The sequence below is a fragment of the Dermacentor silvarum genome, chromosome 11 (assembly GCF_013339745.2).
Source record: "Dermacentor silvarum isolate Dsil-2018 chromosome 11, BIME_Dsil_1.4, whole genome shotgun sequence".
NCBI classification, from domain to species: Eukaryota; Metazoa; Arthropoda; class Arachnida; order Ixodida; family Ixodidae; genus Dermacentor; species Dermacentor silvarum.
Window position 1 is genome coordinate 73,805,607 of NC_051164.1, and position 18,349 is coordinate 73,823,955.

The 18,349-nt window shown below is 47.3% G+C and overlaps 2 protein-coding genes across 3 annotated transcripts in view; one reads left to right on the plus strand and one right to left on the minus strand.

The window, feature by feature from the left end:
- Positions 1 to 18,349, minus strand: part of LOC119433130 (phospholipase A-2-activating protein) — a 71,544-nt gene that overhangs the window by 35,077 nt on the left and 18,118 nt on the right. Inside the window, exon 1 of one of the 2 annotated variants that reach the window (XM_037700266.2) lies at positions 2,226 to 2,408. The exons of the other annotated variant lie outside the window; for it this stretch is intronic. Coding sequence (XP_037556194.1) covers positions 2,226 to 2,368 — 143 coding nt within the window. The 5' untranslated portion in view covers positions 2,369 to 2,408. Of the gene's footprint in view, positions 1 to 2,225; positions 2,409 to 18,349 lie in introns of those variants that run through there. 2 annotated transcript variants of the gene reach the window in all.
- LOC119432678 (uncharacterized) overlaps positions 10,107 to 18,349 on the plus strand; it is a 43,143-nt gene continuing 34,900 nt past the window's right edge. Inside the window, exons 1-2 of the mRNA XM_049658350.1 lie at positions 10,107 to 10,325; positions 11,006 to 11,104. Of these exons, the coding sequence (XP_049514307.1) occupies positions 10,107 to 10,325; positions 11,006 to 11,104 (318 nt within the window). The remainder of the gene's footprint in view (positions 10,326 to 11,005; positions 11,105 to 18,349) is intronic.

An 18,349-nucleotide genomic window follows, 5' to 3' on the forward strand; every position in this document is an offset into this window, starting at 1 on the left:
ACTGACTCCTGTCAAGACCACTAAGGTTGGCAGTATTGAATAAAATAAGCAATATAAATAACCAGCAGATCTGTCACTACTGTTCAATGACGTTTCACACCGATCTCGCGTGTGTGTGTGTGTATAGATTGTTCGCATTGAAGTTATCATCGCCGTCACCTTGGGGTACTAGCATGTTGAGAAGCTATGTAAACAAGAAATATGACAGTACAACAGGTGCGTCTTGTGCCGAGCGACAAATAAATATGGTGATAATCTGGTGAAAAGCTGCTATTGTCAAAAAGCAAACCAATGCGTGCCTGATAATATGGTATACCGACGTCACCGCCATGCTCGGGTATTAGCACAGTGACAAGCTCTGTCCGTGACACCACGTGAAAATTATGCGTATACATAGTCCAACTAGGGAATATGTGTAACTAATATTATCACCTAAAGCGTCACACATAGCTCAGATCTGGCAGTCCTGTGCTCCCAACATCTGTAGCTAAGAATCTGCCAAATTATATTTAATTATGTGTGAATACAATTAGGTGGCTAGCTGGGCACACTGGTTACGATTCACAGCAAGGTCAAAACGCAAGGTTACCGCATTCTAGCACAGGAAATGCACAGGGAAATGTGTTGTCCCAAGCATTTCCTGTGTCTGTGTGTAGTCATCGATAAGAGCTGTCTTTGTGCAATAATGTGCTGTTGGCTCGCCGTACTGTGTTACAGCGTTATCCTACCTAAAGAAACCTAGAAAAGTTATAATTCGAATTCTATTTACCATATTACAAGGACTTTCTGCGTAGTCAGTGGTAGCACAGTAGTGCACAGATTCTGCCAAAAACAGATTTAATAAGAGATAATATTCTCAGGCAGTTGAATTATAGTGTGATATGCCACGGTGCACACACAGATGCCATGCGAGAAGAACTATCATGGTGAACTCGACGAGAAAAGAATGTTTGCATTGCTACCTAAGGGTGAAAAACGCTATCTCATACCACAGCTCTCCCCCATTCAGTTCAATCATATGGTGTTCTTGGAAAATATTCAAAGCCTTTCCAGCAGAATTATATGCCCTACACACTTCTATTATTTCAAGGAGAGGAGGAAACCAATAATGAAATTTTGACGTGTTGGTGATAACTGCCATACCAGTTTTATATTTTCCAACACTCGCCTAAATTTAGTCATTCGGCTTTACCTACAGAACTGGCAAAGGGGCAAGCCAGGTGTCTAGTAATGATATAGAAATGTTTTCAAATGAAGGTTTTGGGACCAAAGGCAGCTTTACCGACGGTACTCCGACGTGAAAACAGTAATCTCGGATGCTATAGCATGAAATATGTGCCTTAGCAGAACACATGACGCAGGAAGTTCAACATCAGGGCGCAAGCTTACTACTCCTGAATCAACAACGAACGGATCAAAATACAGGAAGATTAGAAAGACTAAACACCGCGTTGTATTCCCGTTTCAAGGATGCCCAACTGAAGCAATTGAGCGCTCTTCTATTAAGTTTTTTTTTTCTCGAATTGTTTGCCAGCATGTGCTAGCAACGCATGTTTACAACTCGGGTGGCTACGCGACATCCAATAGTGGGTCAATGCGCTCACGGCCAGCATCAAGGCCGTCAGATCTGGGCTCTGCTTAGAATAGAATGCATAAGTCGATAAAAGCGGCGCTGCGTGGAACGACCTGGTTTGCGCATATCTACAAGGTCTTTTCTTCTGCATGTTCAATGCCGAAATTTAGGCGCTACCTACGTGAACGGCACCTACTAAACTTTCCGGGGGGTGTTACCACATACAACTGGCACCACGGTACACCGTGTATTATGTGCACCGGATGGATCATTCTATCCGAAACACCCTTTGAACTCGCTTGCTTTGCAAACACACGAGCTGAATGCTCGTGAGAAGGGGCTCGTGCCGTTGCTTTCGCTGATTGCTATGACGACCAAGTTTTCGCAGCAAGTCATGGTCAGACGTCAGTAAGAACCTTGTCCGAACGACTGTTGGATAAGCAAAAGAAAAGAAAAAGAACACGCTTGTAAACAAGGTGAGCAGCTATCGCTAGGTCACCGCATTCGCACAAAGTAGCCTAACGGGTGCGGCTGAGTGAAGACAGAAAAGAAACCGCGAAAAGCTGTCTCATCCAGTTCACACGCAGGAGCCGGACCGGCACCAACGGCGAGCGTAGTCCGTTGACAAATAGTGACGTTGTCAAGTACGCACTCGTTCGGCAGCCATATCCGCGTTGTCCGGTCTCGCGAGCCTGTGACGATGGCACCTTCGGGATGATGTGCGGCCGCCACCGCTCTCACATCCATCGAATGACCCAGCAACGAGCATCGCAGCCGGTACGGCGTCGCCGCCATCTTTGTTCTGGGATCTGGATGAATGAAAGCTGGCCGCCGATTCGTCTAGTCGCGGCTCCTTTAGTTTCGCACCTGCTGGGAGGTCGCTTGGCGCGGAAATTACACAGAACAGCGCAGGTAAAGGCTAATATAAACATAAGCGCTCGTCGTATATATAAGACACGAAAGAGCATAAGCAGAGGGCGCGGCAACGCATACGAAAAGTAAAGGTCAGCGCTAATCGGAGGGTTTCGCTGGTTTCGCTTTTACAAGCGCACAGTGCGTGTGCGCTATCAAATTAGATGCGCATACGTGACCACGTATGCGCATCTTTATCTTTTTATCTGTCTCCCATTTTCTCACACTTAGATCGGTAAGCGTACGTACGGCGGCGACCGCCCGTTTGACAGAACGCAACTATTTCAAAACAAAGTCTGGCATGGCATGCGCTGTCATCCTTTTTTTTTTTTCCTTTTAATAGACTATATTTAGGGGTTTGCGAATATTCGAGTTCCGAATTGGAATCGAATAATTCGATTCGATTTTCAAATAGCTAGTATTCGAAGTTTCGAATAATTCGACAGGACGAATATCTAAAACGCGACAAAGGCCAATGGTGCAACTTGGTTAGGGTGGTGTGGTTAAAACTAATGCTAACGTCGTTACAGTAGGCCTTTCGTTAAAACTTTCACCGGTATCCTGGTTCAAAAGCGAGCGCAAGTTTATATTAAAGGAGATTATGCCATTTCCGCACGTACAAAAAAGAAAAAAGAAAAAACACATATGGAGCAACCTGTCAAACCCTTCACAACTTCACTTCCGACACGAAGGCATGGACTTTTGCGTAGTTCAGTCGCGTATGCCGCAAGCGCCGTAAAACACTTTTATACAAACATGGAGGTTTCCTTCCTCCATGTACACAAACATCTTCCTTCACATCCTGTCTTAACTGCTATCGCCGCGCGCTTATATTGGAATGCGCCCGGGATCAGGAATCAACATGAGAGCCTGAAGCCAGGTCATGTCGAACAGCTTGTGTTTCTGCATGACAATTTGTAGCCTTGCGGTAACAGTCATACACCGCTTTGTGTGCTCGAGGCCATGAGCAGACATCATTTCCTTTGTTTTTTCTGTAAATGCTTCAATAAAATATTTTGTGTTCGATATTCGATTCGATATTTTTGGCCACTATACGTCACTGTTCGATTCGAATTCGATTTGAGATGAAATTTGACTATTCGCACACCCCTGCCATACGTATTTTTTATGAAAAAGTAATGAGCGCAGCGAACGTGGCGTTTTTGCAGACAAGTTCCTAGACAAGGTGGACATACTTTTCCGCTAATATAACGTCAGCTTCAGAAGACCAATTAACAAAAATTCATTAATTATATTTTTATTAGTGCCTTAGGGGCAGTTGTCCGAATGGCAAATTTGGAGGTAGGGACACTTTCATGCATACCCTTTTTTATAAAAATCATGAAAATCGCACCTAATTCCAGATATTCATCATCATATTACAAAGCTCAATCGAGGCAATACATTAAGACCGCAATGCCCCGTGAAGTGTGGGGCGAAGTTTAAATGATAGCATGCCGCGGCAAATTCTAACCCGACACACACAGCCGTACATATTTGCCAGGCGAATCGTGTCGTATCTGTAGCGTCTGTAGCTGCCGCGACTGGCCGAGGCGTTCAGTTTCAAACTTCCTCGCGCTTGTCGTTATGGGGCGTTGCATGCGATCTGATATGATAGAGGGGCCACCTTTTCTGCGCTGCCGCGGCGCTCGGTTTCGACATTGCCGGGATTTACCGTTGAAGTTCGATGATAAATATCTCGAATTAGCTGCGACTTTCGAGATTAGAAAAAAAAAAAAAAGAGGCTGCATTAAAATGTGACTGTCTTCAAATTCGCCATTTAAACAACTGACCCTAAGGCACTAATAAAAATGTTCATTAATAAACGTTTGTCAATTAGTCTTTTGAAGCTACCATTATTAGCTACAAAGTATGCATCCACCTCGCCTACGAACTCATCTGCAAGAACGCCACGTCCGCTGCGCTTATCGCCTTTCTACGAAAAATCTGTAGTCTAAAAAAAGCACCTTGTATATCGACACGTGTGCATTGTTTATCTTTTTCCGATGGCCATTTTTCACCTGATAGTCCCTGTCACCGATGCAACACGTGAATGCATGTATCAGAACTTTCTCGGATGTTGTCGCTGATTCTGCATATATATTTCACGTGACGACTCGGACACTGGGCCGGTATTTGGTAGCGATGCGTTATGCTTTATTCTATACTAGTCTTATCATCCACCGCTTACGGCCGGCTGATCTCGTTGATAACGTGAGTGGACCGTCGCTCTGAAGCAGTGCGCATGCGCAGAACGTAGCGGCCGCGCGCTGGTCTCACGGACGTACGTGAGATTCGATTTTTTGCGTGCGTTTCTTGCGCACGTAGACAGATTCGCGCGGGAGTTTCGCGAGACCACGAACAAGCGATAGCGTGCTGAGCACGCGCAGATGGCTTGCATGGAAACACGGCGACAGGATGACTGGTCATCTATTTCATTCCATGTCAACGATGACAGCAGATAACGCTTGCACAACACACTTCCGGGCATTGCGGAGACGATGACCGGCACGCATCAATGCACATCACTGGCTTCGCTGAAATACTCATCTTGAATTGAATTGTTCATATTTCCCGATAGATGTAGCTACGTGGTGCGTCGCGTACGTGTAGCTAAAAGCGTTTCAGATATGGCGTGCACGTAAGGTACGTATAGACTGTTGACGTTTGCGTACGTGAAGTCTCCACGTACGTGTAACTAAAACTGTCTGTTATCAACGAGATCAGCCGGCCGTAAGCGGTGGATGATAAGACTAGTATAGAATAAAGCATAACGCATCGCTACCAAATACCGGCCCAGGGTCGGTATTTTGTAGCGATGCCTTTCCGGTGCTAATGCCTTTTCGCGCTTATCGCGCTTTGTCAGTGGTCAGAGTGACGATCCGCTCGCGTTATCAACGGGATCAGCCGGTCGTGAGCGGTGGATGATAAGACTAGTATAAAATAGGTCATAAGGCATCGCTACAAAATACCGGCCCTGCTCTCTTCACGCAAGTACACAAACATGGCGGCCACGATGACGTCAGTGAGCCGTATTATCACGCGCGCTTTGTTCGGTGTTTGATAGTGACTGTTTTTCACCGGATTATCACTGTTATCGCTTTGTCACTCGGCGCAAGACGCGCCTGTCATGCTGTTAGGCTGTCACATTTTTTTTTTTTTTTTTGTATATGCAGCTTCTCCACGTGCTGGTTCCCCAAGATGGGCGCCGCGATGACGTCAGAGCAAGCCATTTATAGTGAAAGAACGTTTGTATTATCTGATTGCACGCGAGACGCGAATACTTGTGTACATTCTGGAACGCACGCGAGCGCCAGAGATTACGCTGGGATGCACGATCAGCCGACGCGTTTGATCCGTACGTTGTGCCGTCTGGCCGTATAGTGGCCCCTGTTGCGAGTGGCGTAGACATCTTGGAGGGGTAAAGGGCAGGAAAAGCAAGGGTGGTGTCTACGCCTGCAGTGTTTCGCGGTTCCATGCGCACGCGTCGGGTGTCCCACAGCTGTGTGTCCTGGCCCTGTGTCGGGAGATACAGTCGATTATTCAGTGATGTTCGAGCATGTTTGATGATGTCGTCGACCGACAGCTGTGCTCGCTGCTATCGTTGTGCTTGAGTGTTACTTGCTTTTGTGGACACTAGTTCGCCCAATAAAAGGTCAGCTTGGGTCAAGTCACTCGCACTTATGCCACTGCCTGGTGTTTTCATTTCCCCTGTGTGGGACTGGGGCCAGAAGAGCTTGCCCCCCCCCCCCCCCCCCCCCCCACTTACACACACACACACACAAGTTCTAGTGTCCCCTTCCAATCGACTTCGGGATTGGGCACTGTCATATTTCGCCATGTTGGCGTTCTGAGACAATCACAGAGGCCGTAGCATTCTTGTGAGCCAATCAGAGATGACACGATGGCAAATTCGACAATATGGCGGAGACAGAGAGACATTTATTATGACAACAAAAGCTGAGAGGCCGTGCTGAATCAAAGTTCTGGCCTGCTACTCAGCGTTGGGGAAGGGAAACGAGAGTAAAAGGAGACAGATATAGAGAAGTGTTGATGACGGGGACGAAGATGGTGGTATACGAATTAACACCCTAAATTTCGCAGGAATCTGACAAATGCAGCCTTTAAAACACCAAGCCGAAGACAAGGGTCCGGCCATGGTCTTAAGATAACCTTCTCAGACAAAGCTTGTTTGGTAAACTCTGACAAAAACACTGCTCGTGACTGGGTGTGTTCAGATAACAACATACTGTGGTGCCGGCTGTTTTTAGTTTTCAGCGAAATTTTTATATGAGATGAGAAAATGTCTCTGTAGAAAGGAATCGACGTTCGTTTTGAGAAACTCAGCACATATTTTTTTTTAAATTCTTATTTCGCTAAAGGTTGAAAAGAATGTTTTAACGACTTGCAGATTGACCCGCCGCGGTGGCTTAGCGGCTATGGTGTTGCGTTGCTAAGCCCGAGGTACAGTGCCCTCAAGGGCACTGTAAATGGCACTGTACCTCGGGTTTAGCAACGCAACACACAGTGCCCTAGAACCCGAGGCACAGTGCCCTCAAGGGCACTGTACCTCGGGCTTAGAAGGCACTGTACCTCGGTTTCTAGGGCACAGTACCCGATGTCGCGGGATCAAATCCCCGCCACGGTGGCCGCATTTCGATGGGGGCAAAATGCACAAACACCCATGCCCCGTGCAATGGGGGCACGTTAAACATCCTCTGGAAGTCAAAATGAATCCGGAGTCCCCTCACTACGGCGGGCCGCTTAATCAAACCATGGGTTCGACATGTAGAACCCAAGAATTCAACTTGCAAATTTAACAACTTCGATCGTAGTTTATCACTTTAAGATCGATGCCAGCTAAAATATTGTAGGTAAATATACACCCCTAGTACTATTGGGCCACGGGAAGTTAAATTTATCTCACCCACAGTATGTTTTTGAAAAATTGTCACACTTTGGTTTTTGAGAAGTATGCAACTACACCACGTATTTATTTTGTTATAACATAAAAATAAAAAAATTCCAAAAATAGCGCAAAATGGGACATTTGAGACGTTAAAAATTAATGATCGCCGATTTTTACGAAATTTTTATAGAATACCCACCAAGACTGGTAAATTTAGTAGTTCAAGAACATGTTGGGCATTATTTTATTTTTAAGTCAGAAAATTGAGCCTGTGTTAACTCACGTTGGTCATCCCAACGATGTGTCTCGTTCTAATAATAAAATTAAAATCACACTCATATTGAATTCTGAACTCATGATTTTTGCTGTAGTAAAGAAGGAGTGACTCAGATTATGTCCTTTTTGCGTCTTCTCAGCCATAAAATGAGTTCAACTTGAGTTTTCAGGACTTCTGCATCCGTATTCTTACTACGGTACGTTTAGATTAGGTAACAAGCATGCCATAGCGGGTACAGCAATAGCATTCAGTGCCATTCCACTCTACGAAGGTGGATGACCAGCGGAGCTATATATATATGGTTATAATTAAACTATATTGATTCAAATAAAGATACCGCACGGATTGTCATTTTCTCCGTTTTATTATGTTGTCACTAAGGTGACTATAGCTTTGTGGTCGCTATGGTAGACGGCCATGGGTTCTGTAACGACGCTGGAAAGGTTTAACCTCCCTACCTTTCCCTCTTCGTTTCTCTCTCTCTCTCTCTGGAAAGGTTCTTCGCGAACGTCAAGTCTATGCAGGACCGATGACATGTGGTAGGCCCACCGATGTTCGTGTAGCACTGAATGCCAAACCTTTCCAACAGAAACACCAAGAACCACTTTCCGTCTGGCCGAGACTGGTCTACGTTGAAATCACCCACAATTACGATGGACATGGACTCGGCGTTAGCAGCCTTCCGCCGCCTTCGCGCCCAATCCCTGCTCCTGCTCGCGCCGTCGTTTTTCGTAAGCATGCTGCACAGCCTCGGTCCGCACAATACTCAGCCTACCGATCACAGGGCCGGTACGCAACTGAGATAACGTGTCTATGCAGTGCGTGACGTCACCACCCATTGGTTATTTTCAGTTTTTTTGCACAACGGAGCCAACTGTGGAAGATGACGACGACGAACGCGCGAGCAGTGGCGCGAGCGCGTTCGCGAGGTTGCGCCGAGGGGCGCCAACCAGCCAGCTGTGGAAGAAGACGACGACGCTCGAGCCATTGCTGATGATGATCGTTTTTTGGTCTACGAGCTCTCGGTCTACGCACGCAGCGATCTGCTGGAAACTAGCGTATAACAGTCACTCTGTAAAAAGTCTAGTCGGGGAAACCGAATTCTGGCATTGACCTCTATAAGTACATCCGCTATCTGAAATGCTCACCGAATGAATGTCGACGTTAATGCGATTAGCATTGAAGCAATGTAGCGACACACCGTATAGCCAACACCGAAAAGTGGCTTCAGCCGGGCTCCTCTCTCGCGCTTCCACTTGCGTACGCTACGCCATCTATTGGCGCCGCCCGTAAAGACAGCGCGTGGCGTGGATTCAATTCCGCTCACCGTTGGACCAGTTACACAAGTTGGTATCAAAGAGGTTCATTGAAGAGCAGCACAGCTCGAATGTCACATGCCCCTGTGCTCCAAGTCGGCGTCAAAGAGGCTCATTGAAGAGCGGTTCAGCCGCCGTGGTTGCTTAGTGGCTATGGTATTGGGCTGCTAAGCACGAGGAGTTCGCGGGATCCAATCCCGGCCACGGCGGCCGCATTTCGATGGGGGCGAAATGCGAGAACACCCGCGTGCACTTGGATATAGGCGCACGGTTAAAGAACCCCAGGTGGTCCAAATTATTCCGGAGTACCCCCACTACGGCGTCCCTCATCGTGGTTTTGGCACGTAAAATCACATACTTTAATTTAATTAAGTTTTTTTTGCAGAGCGGTACGTACCAAGTGCCTAATATCCAGTGCCGCATCCCCTCTGACCCATGTCGACGTCAAAGAGGCTCGTGGAAGTGCGGAACATACGTAGATATTGCTACATACTCAGTGACCCAATTTGACCCTATAGGGTTGGTTTCGAACCCCATGCAGTTTCCTCAGCACAGCAGCCCAATGCGCTAACCATTCGACCGTGGACTACCCGGGACCGAGGTTGGCGGGAAAAACGGTCAGAGAGATAGACAGCCGGTCCCCGCAAAAGTGCGCGAAGTGTCCAAAGAATGGCAATAACATTATCAAGTTAACATTATGACATGAAATGAGAGAGTCAATACTAAGGTGAACGTTTTGTGGCCCTAATGGAGTTGTAACTTGCAACAAAGGCGTCGCTGTGGCTGAATCGTAGCGACTACGCCCCAAGGAAGAAAATGGCTGGCGAAGTTAGTGATAGCCCAAATGGTGGGTGCGAGCCATAAAAGAGGACCATCATCAACATCATCATCAAGAGTGAACTTTCCTCCTTGTATATAGTGGAAGAGAAAGACGACGACCCTGGGCTGTGGAGCTCAGGGTCGAGGCCAGAGCATCGTGCTATTTCGTTCAAATTACTGCCCCATACGAGCGTGCCGCCGCGTCTCCTGAGGCCCCGAAGCTGCGGCCGGACGTCGAAAACCAATGGGAGCGCCCGCAGCGGTTCCGACGCCGTCGGCAGGTCGTAGTGGATTACGGCCATGAACCAAGAGAACGAGGTCCCGACATATCGACTAAAGGGAGGACGAGAGGAGCAGACCGGGGACGGAACAGCAGCGAAGGAGCAGTCGTCGCAAAAGCAGGAGGCGGGCGACTCAAACGCGGAAAACGACGACGACTCGAACCCTACCGTGATCGCCGCGCGCCCGGTGGCGTCCGGCGGTTTCTCTACGTCGTCAGTGAGTGAGGAGTTTGTCAAGGTGCGCCGCGCGTACTCAGTACAGAGACCTTCGTTTCTCTCTCGATATAACGAAGTTGCAATTGCTGCGATATAACTGCGATATTACTGCGTTATAACACTTCGTTATATCGCGAATTTCGTTAATTCGAGGTTTCGTTAATTCAATGGAACTAAGGTAGGGAAGCAAAAATAGTTCGTTACATCGCGAATTTTGTTAAATTGATGTTCGTTATAGCGAGGTTTGACTGTATAACAAAATTGCCCAGAAACCGTAAATGTAAGCGAATTGAATGCTTCTAAAATTATATTAGCTTTTTTTAAAATAATGATGCCCACGAAAGCATACATTTTCTGCCGTGAGGGTATTATCTTAAGTAGCGTTCGTCGTTTTATTGCGCAGTACCGCAGAGACTAGAGCCATTAACCAGCAAATCTGTCGCGGTAGTATCGGTGGCTATACATGTGAGTTGATTGGTCATGCGTCCGTGACGTCGTATTAACGTACCGGTGCTGTGGTATGGGCGAGAAATTCAAAAAGGAAAACTCTGTCCACCATTTCCTCCACTAATAACAGCAAAACAGCCGAAATTGGGATAAAAATATTCACAGGACTAAACTAACCATGTGTTGATTTTTATGGTGTCTCTTTAAACACTACGAAAAATACAATGCGTCCAGATTTTGTTTTGCACCATTCAGGAGCTGAAGAAGATCGGGAAGTCTTTCGAGCTGTCCAGCGCCCAAACGAAGATGCTGGAGGACGACTTGAAGGACAACGGTGCCGAGAAGGTGGCCGAGGTGAGTTCAGAGTCTTGCTTTTGAGGCCTCAACCAGTGACGTTCAAACAAAGAAACAAACAAACAAAAACAAAGAAACAAACACTCAAACGAAAAAAAACAAGCAAGCAAACGAACGGACGAACTGACAGAAGTGCAAACGAACAAATGACGAACACTAACTAGCCTACAAAGAAAGAAAAACAAAAAAATCAAACAAGCGAGCTAGCAAGCAAGTAAGCAAAGAAACAGAAAGACAAAGATATGCAGACAGAAAAAGAAACAATCAAACAGTTATAGAAACAAACAAACAAACAAACAAAAAATCCCCGCCTATTCCACTGCGTGAAGATGGTCCAACAGCGAAGCTGTGAACGGCGCTACTTGCGGGGGATGGGACGCGCCGGCGTCCACGGGCGACGGCGTTCCTAGCGCGTTCCTCACGCTTTTCTACGACGTTCCCAGACAAGAGTCCTTGACCAAAGCTCCGTATATAGAACCAACGCTAACGCGAACTCCTCTCACACCCCACTCCTCCGTTGACCTACTTTTTTCCTACACTGCCATTGATCGGCACGCCTCACGCTCTCCTCCGCCCCCTCCCCCCAAAGCGAGTATTGGACGGCTCGACTTACGTCAACCCCCCTCCTCGTTCTCCTTTTCATCTGCACCCTCTCACAGCATTCTCACAGGGTTGGGCTCTTCTTTTCCTCTCCTCTCCCGTAAGGTCATGTGAGTTTTAGCGAACGGACGACGGAACAGAGAGACAGCTAAATAGAAGAGAGGAAAGGCAGGTAGGTTAACCCGACGCATGTCCGGTTTGCTACCCTGCACTGGGGAAAGGGGGTATAGGGATGACAAAAGAGAGAAAGCAATAGAGAGAGCACAGTTTCGCGCACATTTGAAACTTCGCACGAAGTCTACAGACGGTCGCCAAGACCTGTCGACTTGAGGTAGTGCAACAAGGCTTTCGGGGCTTTCTGTGCCATCGACGCATATGGCCATGGTCCAAGGATCTTCATTTCAGAAAATGGTTGAGAGTCTAGCCGGTTCAATGCTGTCCGGAGAGCTTCACGCTCGACGTTGAACTGGGGATAGAGACATAATACATGCATGTTCAATTGTTTCTCTAGTTCCACAAGAGTCGCACTTGGGCGTATCCCCAATTCCAATGCGGAACGAGTAGGCCTTTGTAAATGGCACCCCGAGCCAGAGGCGGCACAAGACTGTCGCCTCAGAGCGTGAAATGTTTGATGGCACTTGTAGCTTCAAGGATGGGTCAATTTTGTGGAGATGACACTTCGGGAGGTTAAGAGTAAGGTCGCTGTATGTTCCAAAGGTAGCGCAAACCATTGTTCAAATAGCAAAGAAGAATTTACTCCCCGCCCTCTACCCCTCTCCTGACTTCTTCGCCGTTTTCCGCTCTCCCATTGGACGAGGCTTGACACGTGACGAATAACCCTCGCGGCTTTCGTTATCGCGGGAAAACGGCGCCATTAGTGAACGTAGAAACATCGCGGCACACATGTGCGCTGTGCGTGAGCGTAGGCTTTTTACATTTTTTAAGACGCGCTCGGCTGCAGCACGATGCCGACTTGCTGTACTGTTGGATGTTGGAATAGCATTGCCAAGGGGGGCAGGCTTTTTGCGGTTCCTCGTGGCAAACGAAACCTCAAACGGCGAGCGATATGGCTCCACCGTATCCGAAGAAATAAATTTTACTGCCACCGAGGAAGGTAATTACTGAGGGGGTTTCTGATCGTTGTTCTCACCCAGTTAGTGATGAACGCGGTAAGGTGGGTGTTTTCGCGAGTTCACCATCAGCCAACAACTGAGTAAAAAAAAAAAAAAAAGTCCTGGTTTATGCTCTGCGGCGAACAAAAGGGCACATTTTGGGAATATGAATACCAGCATGACTTCTCATAAAATGAGCATAATGGAAGAGTCGCCAATGAAAGAGCAAAACTCAGAAAGCGCGCGCACGCACGGGAACCAAGGCTTATAACTGACGGGGAAAGAAAAGCGCGCGGATGCATTTTGGAAAAAAAAAAACACGTTGAGGGTATTTAGCACATAAATGTCTCCGCCGTGTTGTGTGTGCATAGTTTGATGTACCTCTTTGTTTTCGTAAATGCGTCAGGTAAACAGAACACCATTCGATTCCTAGAAACAATCAGCAGTAGTAAAGACTGCTTAGGATTGCGTTTAACTTGTTATACCTTCCGTTTTCCTCGTCTTAGCGATGCAGATTCTACTAATAATTGAAGGTACTACATATCTTACGTAGAAATCTCACGTACGAACAGCCTTATCAAAATGCGCCCAGAACAGTCGCGTTTCAAGCAAGCGCTTCGACGCGCGCCGCATGCGATTCGATATGAAGCGGGTGGTAGCGGCCGCGCGCTTCGCTCACCGATGGCGGCCGAGAGGGACGGGCGAGGAGGAAATGGCGCGGAGAGGAGGAGTTTGCGCTACCTTTGAAAAATACAGGGACCTCAGTTAAGAGAAGACCAATATTTGTATTGGAACAGGGTTCACAGAAATAGCTTCGCTGTAAAACAAACAAACAGACAGACAGACAAACGAATAGACATACTGACAAACCAACGAAAAACAAACCAGCAACTAAAGAAAGAAACAAACCAACAACCAAACAAACAAAAAATCTGCAGAACCCATCTCACGATGACTATCAACAGTAATGCGTTAGCATTGAATCAATATAGCTACACGAAGTATTGCCACCGTCGAAACGAGTTATGTATGAGGCATGCACTGCAGCGGGACTCCTCTTTCGCGTTTCCCTAAGAACACTCGGCGCCATCAAGCGTCGCCACCACGAAGCTCGCGCGTGGCCTCCGAAATGCGTGGCGCGCCGGTGCGTGGCGAACGCTGAGATATACACGCCACGCGTCAACCGGGCTCCTCTCTCGCGCTTCTTTCTGGACACGCCGCGCCATCTGGTGGCACTGCTGAGAAGTCCGCGCGTGGCCTCGGAGACTAGAGGGGTAGTTCGCCGGTGCCTGCGAAAGCTGAAATTCTTCCCTCGCTTGGCAGCACGCTCAGTGGCACATACGCAGTTACCCAAGCTGGCGAGGTGATCATTGAAGGGCGGGACACACGCAGTGCATTCATGGCGCAGCTCGCTACAGAGTTGGCGAGAAAGGCGTTAATTATTGAAAAGCGGCACCTACACACTGCGTTTGTGGCACAGCCTGTTAATGCGCCGGTTTGCTGTCCTTGTCCTAGGAACCTTTGTGATGTTGGTTCGATTCCGCTCAGCATCGGAGAAGGCGGAGACAGAAGAACGAATGAACGAAAGAAAAAGCAAGCAAACAAACAAACTGACACAGTAACGAACAAAAACAAAACACAAAAAATCAAGCAATCGAACGAACGAACGAACGAACAAACGAATGAAGTTAGCAATGCTAAAATGTTTAAGCACGGTATCTGAAGCACGGTATCATCGTGCTAGCAGCATGGAGCTGCTAGCACGATGCATACACTGCAACACATTCGCGAGGGATGTTCATCCCCGTACCTGGCAATTTCGCACGTGGAATGCCTTCGATTTCTCAGAGACGATAATTTAAATGCATATTATGCATTTGCCTATGCGAAATTTGATGTGCCTTTCCGATGTCTTACTTCTGCGTCAAGCCGTAAAAAAGTGTTTTATTATCTCCTGGTGCGCGGCCCGACAAGCTTTGTGCGCATTTGCACGTATACGTGTATCAGTACCATATATCAACAGTTGCACATGCTTAAAGAAAATATAACATCGCGCTCAGCCTTCGCAGATAACCTTATAATTTAAGGGCATACACTGGACATGTGTACTAGAAAAGAAAACCGGTATTCTGTGCCCTCGAATGATCTTATTTGATTACAGAGCAGGTCGGGTGGTCTGAGTAACCTTGACCTGAGCTCCAGCGCGGCCGTTGAATAACAGAACCGATTAGATGAGAAAGGAGACAGGCGTTGCAGCGGAAGTCTAGATTCTGGAGTAACGACGAACTTAAGAATTTACAACTGTAGCGTGGAGGGTTTTACAATAACAGGAGAACACAAAGAATGCTTCTTTGTTCCTCGCTCTGTTTCATTCAGGCGAAGATTATGTCGTTTGTAAAAGAGTAACCATGCAGGTAGCGCCGAGCAGTGGAGACAAAGGCAGCAAGGAGGCATCCAACCGGCTTCTGAAGTTCCAGATCACGGCTCCACCGGCTGCCCCGGCAACAAGTCGATGCACCGCAGGGCATGGTCGCTGCGACTGCCGGAGCAAAAAGGGCAGGAACCAGGTGGTTGATCACGTGGCTCCGTTGCGTAACCCTGTAATGCCCAACGTGTATATATCATTTTCAAGCGAATAGCTTTCTTTGGGCTCTTTCGACCGTTTACGTGGTGGATGCCGGTTTGCGGTGGTCGGACTTTCACCGCCGATACAAAGCGATATACGCCCACTACACCCACCGGGGGGCTCAGTCAGCTAAGGCGTTGCGCTGCTGAGCCCGAGGTCGCTGGGATCGAATCCCGGCCCCGGCGGCCGCATTTTGATGGAGGCGAAATGCAAAAACGCCCGTGTGCTTGCGTTTGTAGTGCACGTAAAGAACCCCAGGTGGTCGAAATTATTCCGGAGCCCTCCACTACGGCGTGCCTCGTAATCAGAACTGGTTTTGGCACGTAAAACCCCAAGAAGAAGATATACGCCCACTATTATAGCTTCTTGAGACGCACGTGCTTTCGCTGTCAGAGTGGTTTTGGGGCGTCTGAAGGTTTAGGTGCTGTGGTGGAGTCCCTCGGGAAAGGACAGACCTCCTCACCCGCCACCCTCCCCCTTTGTGGAGGCTGCGCGATAGGAGGATCGTAGCAGCCTTCCACGCCGGAACTTGCGAAGTTGGAGACAACAGGCATTATCACAAGTTGGATTACATGTAGAACCACCTATAGTACCGCTACAGATACGCCTGGCTCTGTTCTCTAGGAAAATATCGTAACTACAACAAGTACACGCCTCCAAGCCCGTCGTTCCTTCAATAAAGGAATAGCTTCCCAGATGCGTTTGGTTATTCGCTGAATGCAACATTGATCGTCGATGATTTCTACACGATTCTTGCTACACTGAGAGTAACACCTCAAAACTTTTATTTCAGCGCAAGAATAAACGGACAGCTTATAGAGCGTTTTAGTGCGTGAGCATTCTTTCGCGAGTACCCCAGCCCCGTCACGCGAAAGGTGTAATGACTTGTATCTGCACAAAGATGCGTAATTTGCGAAGTTAGCACATCTATTCTTATAATAGCGTAAATTTAGATAATTGGTAGTTTTATAAGCGATAAGGAACAATCAAACCAAAATTTAAAGAAAGTACCCGTAGAGCTACATACGGTTCTATAGAAAATGCATGGGAAAGCTTATAGTACGGGTGGGCCAACTTGAAATTTGGAGTTAGAACGCAGGCGAGAGCTTGCGCGGACATGCGAGAGCATCAGTGAGGGTGACATCGCCTGATGCTCTCTCTCCTCACTGATGCACTCTCCCCTCACGCAACGCCTTACGCGTTAATTACTGCGGCACCTGGTGTTACCGCTCTGCTCCACCGAGGCGCGCTCGTGCCCGGCGTTCAGGCTCAATTGGTGCGATCGCTTTGAAGGGACCAGATGCGGCGAGAAAATCTGACGGGTGTCTGGTAAAGCCTAAGCATTATTTGCCACCGGAAAGGCCATGGGTAGACGCGCATAAGCCAGGAAAAGCAAGTAAGCAAAAGTAAGCAAAAGCGAAGTCACAGCCGAACCAAACAATGCTTACGCCTTAGTAGACAATTATCAGAATTTCTGCAGCTTTTTGACAAGCTGGCGCGAGTTTTCAGCTGAGGATAGTTAGCAAACCAATGATTAACAAACAATTACTATAACAACTAAGCGTTTACTCCCATAACAGTTTATTTTCTGTACGAATGTGCGCCCCGTAAACAGTAATAAACGCCAAGAAGTTGTTCTGGTTTCCCTTGATAGGGAACTGTGTTTGAGCTTAACAGGGGTAATAATTTCACTACGTAACACAGTTGGAGCAGCAGCCGTCTCGTTTACAGTAAAACTTCACTATAATGAAGGTTTCAGTGAACGAAGTCGTCGAAAGTTTCCCGCGTGCCTTATAAAAAAAGATAAAAAAAAGAAAAAAAAAAGAAATCGCGCAGGAACTCCTCTGGGAGTTGTACAGGCATGCGTAAGCATTGGGCCTCTTGCTTATCTACACGCATCCCGGTGTCATTATCGATGTTATGAAACTTAATCCGGCCAGTATAAACCCTTATCAACTCTCATTGGTCGTTATCACCCTTATCGAACACGAGCAGACCCTTATCAACCCTTATCGGTGCTTATTAAACTTATCAGAATTGATCCGACCATCATAAACCCTTATCGCTCTTAGCACCTGATCCATCCGCGTCGAACCATTATAACAGTGAGAAAACCCATATAACCCCCCCCCCCCCTTCCCCCATCACTCTTTATACTTGTCAACACATTGACTGATTATCTGTCAGTGTTGCACGCCGCGAAGTGCATGAGCCCTTAAACATCGGTGGCATTTCGGTTGTTGGAGCACCGCCCCAACGGAAGGCGCATCCCGCGACCACCGAAACGCCTTGGGGATGTGGCGTGTTTGGCATTAAAGTTTCCAAAGTCGTAATTCTCCTGACGTCTACAATGCTCCAAGTCCGCTTGGTGCTAGAGATGGCTTTTATTTAGGGAACCAACACGCAAGCGCTGTCTTGCATGTAGGCTCCCAACTTTTATTCAACCATCATCAACTGTTCTCTGTTCACATACGGTTTCAATATATTCACCTTTCGGATGCCGGTACTTGCAGCCTGCATTCGGAGCCAGAGTAGTTTTAGGAATACGACATGCATGGTACGTAGTAAACCCGAGTACAGTAAATGGGTTACAAACGACATGTGGCTATAGTTCACACTAGCGAACAGTGATTGTGTTCAAGTGCAGATGCCAACTACTTCGCCGTGGGCGTAGAGTTGTTATAGTATAGCATGAGTGGAAAATCTGTAGAAGTGTGTGGAAAAGCCATGGCTGTCTTTTTTTTAGAGCACCGCGTCGATGGACGCTATGAAAGATGATTCCAAAAAAGCGATCCTCTTACGCGAAGGAAGGACGGACGCTCAGACAGTTTTCTCGTTGGGTAGTAATAATAAATAATAATAATATAATAATAATAATAATAATAATAATACTAATAATTAATAATA